The sequence below is a fragment of the Dermochelys coriacea genome, chromosome 4 (assembly GCF_009764565.3).
Source record: "Dermochelys coriacea isolate rDerCor1 chromosome 4, rDerCor1.pri.v4, whole genome shotgun sequence".
In the NCBI taxonomy this organism is placed as follows: Eukaryota; Metazoa; Chordata; order Testudines; family Dermochelyidae; genus Dermochelys; species Dermochelys coriacea.
This window is the reverse complement of record NC_050071.1, coordinates 91817219-91831133: the sequence shown is the minus strand read 5'-3', so window position 1 is coordinate 91831133 and position 13915 is coordinate 91817219. Positions and strand designations below refer to the sequence as shown.

Genomic DNA, 13915 nt, shown 5'->3' with positions numbered 1-13915 from the left:
GGTTTTGCTTTAGTCCATTAGAGACATAGGGGCTACCTGTGGCATTTTTGGATCTAGATTCTGATTCCAAACCCACAAATGTGTTTGCTTTCAGAATTCTGTTTCAGGCCTATCTCTAATTATAAACTATGTTTACTCCTCCTTTGGACAACTACATAGCATTTGAGTTTTTTGTGTGAGGCGTATGAATGGTGCACACCATAAAGAAAAATAATATTGTATCTGCACTTAGTATGCCTTTTATCCAAGGATTGAAAAGACTTTGCTAATGGTATGCAAGCATTATTACCCCATTTTACAGATGGGGGAGCTGAACTGAGGTACAAAAGGTAAAGTGACTTCCCCAAGGTGACACAGCACAACAGTGAAAGCTGACAGATTGAACTCCAGTCTTTCCATCCCCTAATCTAACCACTGGATCATGCTGACTCCTATAAAGAACAGCCCTGGAATAACTATAATGGAAAATCAGGGTCTTGCTAATGATGAAACTCAATTCTCCACTAATCAGAAATGGTCTTACTGAATTTGTGGTAGTGCCTCCAATCACTGAAAAGACATCCTATACCCAGAGAGCAATAAGGAGTCTCAATCGGTCACTCACCTCCTGGTTTTGTGCAGGCACCAAGTAAATTGACAACATTTAGATGATGACCAATATGAATGAGGATTTTGAGCTCTGACATAAGTGCGCGGTGTTCACTGTGTGTAGCACCCTCTGTAAAGATAAAAATTACATAACTGATCAGCATAACAGAAATAAAGGGTTTTCCCTTTGCTAGCCACATCCATTAGTATTTTGGCATATGAGTAAATATTCTTGTAGGTTAACCTAAGCTATGGTTCTTACATGAGGGTCAAAACATACATTCCTCCTAACTATGCTCTGGCACTGGTGAGCTGTAGAGTTACAGGTTACAGTTACAGTTACAGGGAGCGGGAAAGAATCCCCTAATTATCCTTCATGTGGGAACAAATGATACGGCTAGATTCTCGCTGGAAAGTATTAAGGGAGACTATGCTAGGCTGGGGAAGACGCTTAAGGAAATTGAGGCTCAGGTGATCTTTAGCGGGATCCTTCCTGTTCCTAGAGAAGGGCAACAAAGGTCTGACAAGATGATGACTGTCAACAGATAGCTTAGGCAGTGGTGCTGTAAGGAGGGCTTTGGGATGTATGGCCACTGGGAGGCATTCACGGACAGAGGTCAGTTCTCTCGGGATGGACTTCATCTGAGTAGGGAAGGAAATAGACTTCTAGGATGGAGGCTGGCACAACTGATTAAGAGAGCTTTAAACTAGGAATTGGGGGGAGATGGATGGGAGATGTCCAGAAAATCTCCACGCCAGATTTTAGCATTGAGAGGGAAGAAGATGAAGTAAGAATGGATACAGCAGTGGGTAGGAGAATGTATATAAGGAGTGAGGGCGGTGTGGATACTAGTCTAATAGGTTATACTGGATGTAGAATGACTGTGCCTAACAGGGTACAAAATGTGAGCGAGGCCAAACAGCAAAAATTAAGATGTTTGTACATCAATGCGAGGAGTCTAGGTAACAAAATGGAGGAACTAGAGCTACTGGTGCAGGAAGTGAAACCAGATATTATAGGGATAACAGAAACATGGTGGAATAGTAGTCATGACTGGACTACAGGTATTGAAGGGTATGTGCTCTTTAGGAAAGACAGAAACAAAGGTAAAGGGGGTGGAGTAGCATTGTATATCAATGATGAGGTAGAATGTAAAGAAATAAGAAGCGATGCAATGGATAAGACAGAGTCTGTCTGGGCAAAAATTACATTGGGGAAGAAAACTAGTAAAGCCTCTCCTACGATAGTGCTTGGGGTGTGCTATAGACCTCCGGGATCTAATTTGGATATGGATACAGCCCTTTTTAATGTCTTTAATAAAGTAAATACTAATGGAAACTGCGTGATCATGGGAGACTTTAACTTCCCAGATATAGACTGGAGGACCAGTGCTAGTAATAATAATAGGGCTCAGATTTTCCTAGATGCGATAGCTGATGGATTCCTTCATCAAGTAGTTGCTGAACCGACTAGAGGGGATGCCATTTTAGATTTAATTTTGGTGAGTAGCGAGGACCTCATAGAAGAAATGGTTGTAGGGGACAATCTTGGCTCAAGTGATCATGAGCTAATTCAGTTCAAACTAAATGGAAGGATTAACAAAAATAAATCTGCAACTAGGGTTTTTGATTTCAAAAGGGCTGACTTTCAAAAATCAAGGAAATTAGTTAGGGAAGTGGATTGGACTGAAGAACTTATGGATCTAAAGGTAGAGGAGGCCTGGGATTACTTTAAATCAAAACTGCAGAAGCTATCGGAAGCCTGTATCCCAAGAAAGGGGAAAAAATTCATAGGAAGGAGTTGTAGACCAAGCTGGATGAGCAAGCATCTTAGAGAGGTGATTAAGAAGAAGCAGAAAGCATACAGGGAGTGGAAGATGGGAGGGATCAGCAAGGAAAGCTACCTAATTGAGATCAAAACATGTAGGGATCAAGTGAGACAGGCTAAAAGTCGAGTAGAGTTGGACCTTGCAAAGGGAATTAAAATCAATAGTAAAAGGTTCTATAGCCATATAAATAAGAAGAAAACTAAAAAGGAAGAAGTGGGGCCGCTTAACACTGAGGATGGAGTGGAGGTTAAAGATAATCTAGGCATGGCCCAATATCTAAACAAATACTTTGCCTCAGTCTTTAATAAGGCTAAAGAGGATCTTGGGGATAATGGTAGCATGACAAATGGGAAGGAGGATATAGAGGTAGATATTACCATATCAGAGGTAGAAGCGAAACTGAAACAGCTTAATGGGACTAAATCAGGGGGCCCAGATAATCTTCATCCGAGAATATTAAAGGAATTGGCACCTGAAATTGCAAGCCCATTAGCAAGAATTTTTAATGTATCTGTAAACTCAGGAATAGTACCGAATGATTGGAGAATTGCTAATATAGTTCCTATTTTTAAGAAAAGAAAAAAAAGTGATCCGGGTAACTACAGGCCAGTTAGTTTGACATCTGTAGTATGCAAGGTCCTGGAAAAAATTTTGAAGGAGAAATTAGTTAAGGACATTGAAGTCAATGGTAAATGGGACAAAATACAACATGGTTTTACAAAAGGTAGATCGTGCCAAACCAACCTAATCTCCTTTTTTGAAAAAGTAACAGATTTTTTAGATAAAGGAAATGCAGTGGATCTAATTTACCTAGATTTCAGTAAGGCATTTGATACCGTGCCACATGGGGAATTATTAGTTAAATTGGAGAAGATGGGGATCAATATGAACATCAAAAGGTGGATAAGGAATTGGTTAAAGGGGAGATTGCAACGGGTCCTACTGAAAGGCGAACTGTCAGGTTGGAGGGAGGTTACCAGTGGAGTTCCTCAGGGATCGGTTTTGGGACCAATCTTATTTAATCTTTTTATTACTGACCTTGGCACAAAAAGTGGGAGTGTGCTAATAAAGTTTGCAGATGATACAAAGCTGGGAGGTATTGCCAATTCGGAGAAGGATCGGGATATTATACAGGAGGATCTGGATGACCTTGTAAACTGGAGTAATAGTAATAGGATGAAATTTAATAGTGAGAAGTGTAAGGTTATGCATTTAGGGATTAATAACAAGAATTTTAGCTATAAGTTGGGGACGCATCAATTAGAAGTAACGGAAGAGGAGAAGGACCTTGGAGTATTGGTTGATCATAGGATGACTATGAGCTGCCAATGTGATATGGCTGTGAAAAAAGCTAATGCGGTTTTGGGATGCATCAGGAGAGGCATTTCCAGTAGGGATAAGGAGGTTTTAGTACCGTTATACAAGGCACTGGTGAGACCTCACCTAGAATACTGTGTGCAGTTCTGGTCTCCCATGTTTAAAAAGGATGAATTCAAACTGGAGCAGGTACAGAGAAGGGCTACTAGGATGATCCGAGGAATGGAAAACTTGTCTTATGAAAGGAGACTTAAGGAGCTTGGCTTGTTTAGCCTAACTAAAAGAAGGTTGAGGGGAGATATGATTGCTCTCTATATATATATCAGAGGGATAAATACAGGAGAGGGAGAGGAATTATTTAACCTCAGCACCAATGTGGACACAAGAACAAATGGGTATAAACTGGCCACCAGGAAGTTTAGACTTGAAATCAGACGAAGGTTTTTAACCATCAGAGGAGTGAAGTTTTGGAATAGCCTTCCAAGGGAAGCAGTGGGGGCAAAAGATCTATCTGGCTTTAAGATTCTACTCAATAAGTTTATGGAGGAGATGGTATGATGGGATAATGGGATTTTGGTAAGTAATTGATCTTTAAATATTCAAGGTAAATAGGCCAAATCCCCTGAGATGGGATATTAGATGGATGGGATCTGAGTTACTATAGAAAATTCTTTCCTGGGTATCTGGCTGGTGAATTTTGCTCATATGCTATGGGTTAGCTGATTGCCATATTTGGGGTCGGGAAGGAATTTTCCTCCAGGGCAGATTGGAGAGGCCCTGGAGGTTTTTCGCCTTCCTCTGTAGCATGGGGCATGGTTGACTTGAGGGAGGCTTCTCTGCTCCTTGAAGTCTTTGAACCATGATTTAAGGACTTCAATAGCTCAGACATGGGTGAGGTTTTTCATAGGAGTGGGTGGGTGAGATTCTGTGGCCTGCGCTGTGCAGGAGGTCGGACTAGATGATCAGAATGGTCCCTTCTGACCTTAGTATCTATGAATCTAGGTTGGTTTTGCTTTATTTTTGAACAGTTCCTGAATGCTGCCAAAAGGTAATAGGGTGACCAGACAACAAGTGTGAAAAATCGGAATGGGGGTGGAGGGTAATAGGAGCCTATATAAGAAAAAGACCCAAAAATCGGGACTGTCCCTATAAAATCTGGACATCTGATCATCCTAAAAGGTAAAATGTCAGACTGGAGAGACAATCAGTGTATTACTGCATGGAATCTTCTTTGCTCTATGCAACATTTTAAGCAGAGACTGTTCAGTTTTCAGTTACCAGAGGTATAACCATTACCCCATTGGTGTCTGAGTGCCAGGGACTACCACTTGTCCTGTGGCACTAGGTTGGCCCGTGAAAGGGAGGATGCGAGGCAGGGTAGGGGGCTGCACCCAATCAATGAGAACAGCCACTGGATGATTTGCCAGCATTTTGAACATACAGAGGAAGCAGCAGCAGCCAATATATTAGTGGGAGGGGCACTGAGCAGCATTCGGCAGATTTGGTGAACGCCAGGAACTTATGTAGGGGGTTGGGGTCTTCTCTTAATGAGATGGGTCTCCAAGCAAATTATAAGTTATGTCCTTATACCAGGAGACTTGACAGCATGGCACATAAACAATTAGCTTTATTCGCAGTGTCTGTATTGTATGACTACTCATGCAGCACTGACAAAACTCCCAAAGTCCTTTCCCATTATTCATTGGTCTCAGTGTGAAACCTGGAATGGCTTCTCCGGGTTCCAGAGTCCTGGGAAGGAGGAATGATTCTGGGAGCTCAGCTTTGTATTTAATGTCAAAACATCCACATCACTGACAATAATATTGAAGAGCTCTTTAAAATCAGCCAAGGAGTAAGCTAGCTGAATAGTTTCTCCGCCCCAGATAACAGCTAAGTCATCGTTTAGGGTTTGACAGAAAGCTCATACTGTAGGTACAGTATGGAGGTAAACACTGCAGAAATCACACTTGTGTAGGATTACTTGTAGGAGCAAATTTAACTTCTGCACCTGGGTACATCTATAAAGTGATAGTAAAGAAGCTCTAATGAGCACCGTCTTTACAGTTAGACATAAATTACATTATTCTCACAGTAATTGTTAACTAAACCATTCTAGGACATCGGTACAGAAATTTTGATAGTTCAACATGCTTTGTTGGCTTCTGAATACAAGACTGGCAATACAAATACATTATGTCTTTTTAGGAGGCTTTTAGTCTTCATTTTTACCTTTCAGCATTTTTACTGCAACAGTTTTGCAGGTAGCAGTTTTGTCAATTCCAAATGCATCTGCTTCTATGACTTGGCCAAATGCTCCACGCCCCAGGGGTTTACCTGGTATGAGAAGATGAACAGATTTAGACTTATTGTCAAAGCAGTGGACAAAAGCTAGGCCAATCATTAACCAAATCAACCCCCATGTTGGGAATGATGGTTTGGCACACGGTGGGCTGCGCCTATGTAGGTGTGAAAGTGGGGTCAGGAAACACAATAACTGGACCAACTAGACCACAATAACTAGACTAGCTTTTCCTTCAGAGTGGGGTTAGGAGAAGCCATGGTCCAGCCATCTCCTGCACTGGCCCAAAGGACTGAGCCATCACAAAGGGAACACCCACTGCATCCTATCAGAGTGTGATGTAGTTCCAGGGGCAATTCTGTGTGTGCCAGCCAGAATTCCTCCATAGGCTCTCTGTGCAGTGTATTCTTTCCTCAGTCCCCATTCAAAATAGTGAAAGCACACCTAGCTTTAGCCTGTCTCTGGGAAACTCCCACTTGCTAGCATCATAGGGGAGACGTTCACACTGCTCATCCATAGGGACTTCATCAGGATCCATGATGATTGACAAGTAGCCAGTCTTTAGTTCCCCTCCACTGGCCTGGAAAACAATATCAGTTCTAGTCACAAAAATGGTACGTGCTGGCTGGAATGAGGCAGTCACATGTACTAACTTCTCCCTCCTCTGGGTTTGAAAATTTCACAGAAATGCAAGTCCACAGTTTCCTCCAACTACATCATTATGAATATGAACACAGATCCTTGCACTTTTAATAATCAAAAGCAGTTCAAGCATTTTTTCCTCCGAATGCCTGGTCAATTAAAACCAAATTTCTGCGCCCTCAATTCCAAGCAGGAATGTTATGGTACTGAGAGAAATAATGCGCCTGTTGGTTTAAGAACAATGGAAAGGAACAACACAAAAGAGCCATAGTCAGTTTTCATTTGTCATGCAAGACCAATGCTGGTGGGACAGTAAAAGAATAGTTTCATTACCCGTTTAACGGTCCGGAGAATGATTACAAGAAGCAACCAGAAGAACATGGCAATCACTGCAGTCCCAACCAGGATAATGAGCTCCAGGTTCATTTTCTCTTCGGCGCCTGGGGAGAAACAAATGAACGATAGCTGAAAGCACTGATAGATGAAAGCTTATTAGTTTAGGTTATCAGTTAAAGGACCGCATAGAGTTCCTTGTTCCAAAGGTTCATTTTAAAAGTGCCACATGTTGCAAGCCAACTAAGGCAATGCTTGTTTCTTATAGGTTGGAATATTGGGCCATGTTCCATACCGAATTACACATTGTGAAACCCCACTCAGGACAATGAGGAATGGCGTTTTGCATGAGATAGGTCAGCACAGGAATTGATCCATTGTTTTCTCGTAAGCTTTCTGATTCCTACAAATTAGTGCACAATGAAATGGAAGCAAGGATTAGTCAGACTCTTATGGCCAAATTTTGCCCTTAGTTACACACTTGCAAGGTTGAAGACAATCTTGTTTTGGTGAGGCTGAATGTGCATAATTGAGGGAAGTATTTGGCCCTTAGCAATTAAGAAATAAAAGGTGAAATCTTATATTTTAAAGGAAATTGCTATTTTTGAAAACACAAAATCTAGATGAATGTTGAGCACCCAAAAATGAATAACTTTTTCTCATGCACAGAAAAAAGTGATTACGCTATGTAGGAAATAAGATGTTGCAAGAATGATCCCCTGTATTATGAAACAACATCTCTATCATTTCTTTAACCTCCTAAACTGGGATATGAAAATATGGACTGTTTGCAATTCTTGTGGTCCTGAGACAGTATATCCATGAATCAGAATCCTTATTCCAGGTTTAAGCATGGTACCACTTGAACATTTGATAACAAGCATCAGAGGAATTACTTTCTGTCCCACCCCCATTTCTCAAAGTGTGTTCCTGTAAATTTCAGCCCTGGCATCATATAGGTTCTCCCACACAATAGCACACTGGGGTTTTTCCATTATATGGACCATGATGAGCTGCATCATAACTTCCTTAACATAAGACAATGTCATAAATATGTTTCCAGTTTTCACAAAACTTGCCTGATCATACCCTGAACAATCACATTTATTAGACCAGCTGAGAGCAAGTTTTGCACCCAACAAAAATATGTTGCCCAACAGATCAACTCCATAACCTAATGAGAACTCGAAAACAACAGGCGATAGCTTTCATAAGCTCAGGATAACAGAGTGGCTGATCGCCCTGATTTATGAGACAGAGATTCCTGAAGTATTTAGTGACTATTTTCATAAACATATAAAGGTAACATACTAATAATGAAAGCAAGGAGCTCCTGATCAATGCTTTTAATTGGCAGTGTCCTTACCGTTGGTGGAAGGCGAAGAGCAGTTTGGTTTTGTCACAAAACAGTTTGACCACTTGTTAGGGTTTAATTTTCACACCATGTAGTCAGATTTGGCCTGATGGTAATGGAACAAACACTAACTGCCAGGATGTAGTGTTTACCACGAGGAGTAGCTTCAATCTAGGCACTAAGCCCAACAGTTAGGCCCTGATTCAGCAAAGAACTCACATGCATGCTTATGTTTTAAGCACATTTTAGTCCATACCTATTTGGCAAAACATGTAAACATGTACGTAACTTTAAGCATATGGTTAAGTCCCATTGACTTCATTGCAACTTACATAAATGCCTAAAGGTAAGCACATGCTTAAGGGCTTTGCTGAGTCAAAGATTATGAACCAGGGTTCTAGACTGGGGAGGAGAGAAACAGTGGTCCTCTCCCAAGCTCCCTCCACATGCTTGACTCATGGGTGATTTCAGCCCTAATGGTTGCATAGATGAGTTGGAAAACATGACCCAAGTATAACCACTACAATGAGTCTGCAGACAACCTCTGGTAGAGAGAGGAGCAGCAGCCACTAGAGTCAGGGAGGAAGCTGCCTGGCCACATACCCACCATCAGAGTGGTGAATGCTGGATGGATGTGAAACTTGAATGCCCTCTGAACTCTAGACATTGAAACCCCATTGGTGAGGCTTGGAGGCCCTCAAGGCTATTCTCTTTCCTTCTGGCCTTTTATCTCCACAGGACAGGTAGGGGGAGGTAGGGTGACCAGATAGTAAGTGTCAAAAATCAGGATGGGGGTTGGGGGTAATATATGGCACCTATATAAGAAAAAGCCCCAAATATCAGGACTGTCCCTATAAAATTGGGACATCTGATCACCCATGGGGGAGGGGATGTGGGAGGGTACCAGCAAGTGCCATCCACTCATGCCACCAAAATGGGACACCATCCATTGGAGATTGTGCGTGATCCTTCTTCCTTTCCTCCCCTTTCTTAGATACCTTGACAGCAGTGATTGTTGAGCATTGTTAAGTATCCTCATCAATACTCACTGAGGTGTGCCAGGCTCTCTGCAGACTCAGATGCAGGTATTATTGTATTGATTTGCACTCTCTCTATGTTTTCAGGTTTTTTTCTGCCACCATAATGGCCAGCTATGATTTCATAATGAAAGCTGTGATTCTGGAGACCAAAATATCAGCCACAAAAACCAAAATCACTGGGTTGCCAGCGTGGTGTGACTTCACCCATCTCGAGCTTGATTAGGAGCCTTAATAAATAAATCTGATCCACTTTGGCATAAACTTTCAGCAAAGGCACTGCTAGTACATTTTCAAAACTGTGACCAAGACATGATGCTTAGGCTTTCTTCTTGTCAGTTATCATTTCAAGCACAAATAAATAAGAGAAGCAGATCTGTACTGACCTTCTACTGCAAAAAAGTTACTGCTTTTTTGCATCCGAGGACATTGCAGGCAAGGCAGGTGTAGAGACCTCCATCTTCTTTCCTTACCCTGCGTATGGTTAGAGTTTTGTTCCCATCTTTCAAAACAATACCTGAAAAAAGGATTTTTTCTTAATACTGCTATTTGCGTTGGCTTTGGCTGTTAAGAATTCAATAGTTGCAATTTTTTTTTTGGTATACACAACCCTCACACAAAGAAAAGGAGGACTTGTGGCACCTTAGAGACTAGCAAATTTATTTGAGCATAAGCTTTCGTGAGCTACAGCTCACTTCATTGGATGCTGTAGCTCACGAAAGCTTATGCTCAAATAAATTTTTTAGTCTCTAAAGTACTCCTTTTCTTTTTGCAAATACAGACTAACACGGCTGCTACTCTGAAACCCTCACACAGTGTATAAAATAACCAGGGCCACATTCTGCCCCCACTCCACATTTGAACTCTGCACTAAAGTCAATGGGGAGTCCTGCGTAAAACACACGACAGGTGAAATAAGTCATACTGAAGGAGCAGTTCCTCACCTGAGTCTTCAACAAGGGTTTCATTGCTTTTAAACCATGTGATGTGTGGAGGAGGAATTCCATTTGCTGGGCATGATACTTCTATGGTTTCACCAAGGTTTGCTGTTTGATTCTCCAGGCTCTCTACCAATGTGGGGGCCACAGGCTCTGTTTGCATGAAAATAAAGTTATTGAGAGTTTCCAAGTACAATCATTTTTGTGATGCGTTAGCACTCGCTGCTACTTTACAAGTTTGAGTCACTAATGTAGTCCCATGGCCTTACTGCAATAGCACCAATCATGGTGTTCATGGAGAGATGGTATTTAATCTTCCCTGATACACGAGACAGGGACAATAACTAAGAAAACATAAAGAGAAGTCCTTTGTCTTTTACATGAGTCCGGTCTCCATCTCCAACCCCACTACAAGAAGGGTGATATCGATGGTGCTTGCAGTTCAGATTCAGGAACGCATCTGTATTCAGGACTGCCCATAAGCATGTGTTTAAGTACTTTCCTGAATCAGGGCCTAAGTTGCCAAGCCAGGACTGCAAGACCTCTATGCATCCAAAGCCAGTCATCGGCATTGTTTGTGCTGAAATGCTGCCCTGCTTTTATAACAATTTTAAAGCATGACCACAGTTGCAAACCCAAAGGTTCAGTCACACCTTAAGTCACAAGTATAAATAGATCATAGATGTGGGTGTTTTGCAAGGCAAAACCACACAGCTATCAATTTGTGCCACTGTTTGTGTGCATCAATAAAGAGACTTCATTTGCTTGCACAGCACAATTCCCTGCTTTTTCACCCTTCCATTGCTGTTCCATAATAATGGAATACTAAGTGTGCCTGGCGAGTTCATCAGCACAGCAGATACATTCTGCCTGGACTTGACTTCATGCACTTGACACATTAAAGGCAGTCTCATTATTAGCAACTGCTTAAATCCCTTCTACAAGTGAGCACACCTTTAAATTGGTAACATGCTAGGTCCTACAGCACTTGAGGATTTCTGCAACTGCAGTATCTTTGTTTCCAGCTATACACAGCCTGTGCATATAACCATCTACTTTGGTATACGTAAGTGGGTTCATACCTTGAACAGTGAGGTGCTTGACAAGACAATGTTGCATTTTAGTCTTTTTGTCCTGGGCTATGCAAACGTAATCCCCTCGATCTCGAAGAGAAATGTTACGGAGGATGAGCTCTAAGGTAACATTTTCACCATTGCTATTAGAAACTGTGGCATTCAGCTTCAAAAGGTCATCTGGGTTCTTGCACACAGGCATTGGCAACCCCCCAAGTGGCCTCTGCGAGGTGCGAGGACTCAGTTTATACCAGGTCAGGTTTTCAAAGGTGAATTTGTCCGCAGTGCACTGCAAGGACATGTTATCCTTTTCTGTGGGTTGGTTTCTAGGTTGAAGATTAATTTCAAGACCCCCTGCAAATTAAAAACAGCTTATTAAATAATGAATTTGTTATATAATAAAGTTCTTTCCCTTTATATTGATTAGAAAAAGCCATTTTGAAAATCTGCATTCACAGACTTATTGGGCTTGACTCTCCAGTTCTTTGCACCTTGTTTTACACTCACTTTGCCCAGGCATAAATGACTTCACAAGGCACTAGAGAATCAGGCCCATCATTCACGTTAACAAACAAACAAACAAACAAACAAACATCACACACAAGCAAAGTCCAAGGAAGGTCTATGTAATTAATAGAATTATCCTACGCAACCTTACACTATCCTCAGCTTTAACTGTTAATTTTTGTGACTGGATTAAAAATATCATTTAGACCAAGATTTTCAAAAATGAATGCCTAAAGCTAGGTTCCTAAATCCATATTTAGGCACATAAATATGTCGTCTGATTTTCCAAGGTCCCGAGAAGCTAGATGCTCTCATGGAAGTCACCCAATTTTGAAAATTTTGATCTTAGTTTTTATAGAATCATAGAACTGGAAGGGACCTTGAGAGGTCATCTAGTCCAGTCCCCTGCACTCAAGGCAGAACTAAGTATTATCTAGACCATCCCTGACAGGTGTTTGTCCAATCTGCTCTTAAAAATCCCCAATGATGGAGATTCCACAACCTCCCTAGGCAATTTATTCCAGTGCTTAACCACTCTGACAGTTAGGAAGTTTTTCCTAATGTCCAACCTAAACCTAAACCTCCCTTGCTGCAATTTAAGCCCGTTGCTTCTTGTCCTATCCTCAGACGTTAAGAAGAACAATTTTTCTCCCTCCTCCTTGTAACAACCTTTTATGTACTTGAAAACTGTTATCATGTCCCCTCTCAGTTGTCTCTTTTCCAGACTAAACAAATCCAATTTTTTCAGTCTTCCCTCATAGGTCATGTTTTCTAGACCTTTAATTATTTTTGTTTCTCTTTTCTGGACTTTCTCCAATTTGTCCACATCTTTCCTGAAATGTGACACCTAGAATTGGACACAATACTCCAGTTGAGGCCTAATCAGCGTGGAGTAGAGCGGAAGAATTACTTCTCGTGTCTTGCTACAATACTCCTGCTAATACATTCCAGAATGATATTCGCTTTTTTTGCAACAGTGTTACACTGTTGACTCATATTTAGCTTGTGATCCACTATGACCCCCAGATCCCTTTCCGCAGCACTCCTTCCTAGGCTGTCATTTCCCATTTTGTATGTGTGCAACTGACTGTATGGATTCTGTTCATTTAATTTTTCTCTTGTTTATAGGTCTTTATAGCTGTAAATGCCTAACCAACATTGCAACCAAAGTTCCTGATTTGGATCTCACTTTATACCAGAGTCATCCTATTGTAACTCCATTGACTTTAAATGGAACTGCTCACATACTTACAGTTATTTGCAGTATTGTTGTAGCCGTGTTGGTCCCAGGATATTAGAGAGATGAGTTGGGTGAGGTAATATATTTTATTGGATCAACTTCTGTTGGTGAAAGAGACATGCTTTCGAGCTCTGTGTAAACTTGAAAGCTTATCTCTCTTACCAACAGAAGTTGAGCCAACAAAATATATTACCTCACACACCTTGTCATACTTAAAGTTAGATATTTGTTTCAATGCTGAGTAAGGACCATATTTAGAAGGCATCACAACAGAGATGGGTCATCATGAGGGGTCTGAATCAGACAAATGGTATCACCAGTGAAGCAGAGGGAATGAGACTAATTTAACGCAGCTATGCAATCAACAAGCTATACTTACTGGTAACATGAAAGGAGATAACCCTCTCACCCACTCCAGCTTTGTTAGTAGCCACGCATCTGTACAAAGCTGACACATTTGCTGCTTGAATCACAAGGGTGCTTACGGTCTACAAGAGAACAAACCAAGCAATTTCATACCACATTAGTGCTAAAGGGCTTAAATGAGTCAAACCATAAAAGAGCTGGGTGCATTGCCATGCAGCTATCCACACAACTGTACATTCCTTCACAATACAAATCAATGGTGTTTCTGGTACCCAGGTCATACTGGAGGTTTATGTGATATTAAAGTTTTTCCTAATGTCCAACCTAAACCTCCCTTGCTGCAATTTAAGCTCATTGCTTTTTGTCCTATCCTCAGAGGTTAAGGAGAACAA

General features: G+C 41.3%; 1 protein-coding gene across 1 annotated transcript in view; it reads right to left on the bottom strand.

The window, feature by feature from the left end:
- Positions 1 to 13915, bottom strand: part of KDR (kinase insert domain receptor) — a 45696-nt gene that overhangs the window by 16591 nt on the left and 15190 nt on the right. The window contains exons 12-19 of the mRNA XM_038400398.2: positions 13537 to 13645; positions 11420 to 11764; positions 10344 to 10490; positions 9807 to 9916; positions 7009 to 7140; positions 6478 to 6613; positions 5964 to 6068; positions 605 to 718 (exon numbers count right to left, since the gene is read on the bottom strand). Of these exons, the coding sequence (XP_038256326.1) occupies positions 605 to 718; positions 5964 to 6068; positions 6478 to 6613; positions 7009 to 7140; positions 9807 to 9916; positions 10344 to 10490; positions 11420 to 11764; positions 13537 to 13645 (1198 nt within the window). The remainder of the gene's footprint in view (positions 1 to 604; positions 719 to 5963; positions 6069 to 6477; positions 6614 to 7008; positions 7141 to 9806; positions 9917 to 10343; positions 10491 to 11419; positions 11765 to 13536; positions 13646 to 13915) is intronic.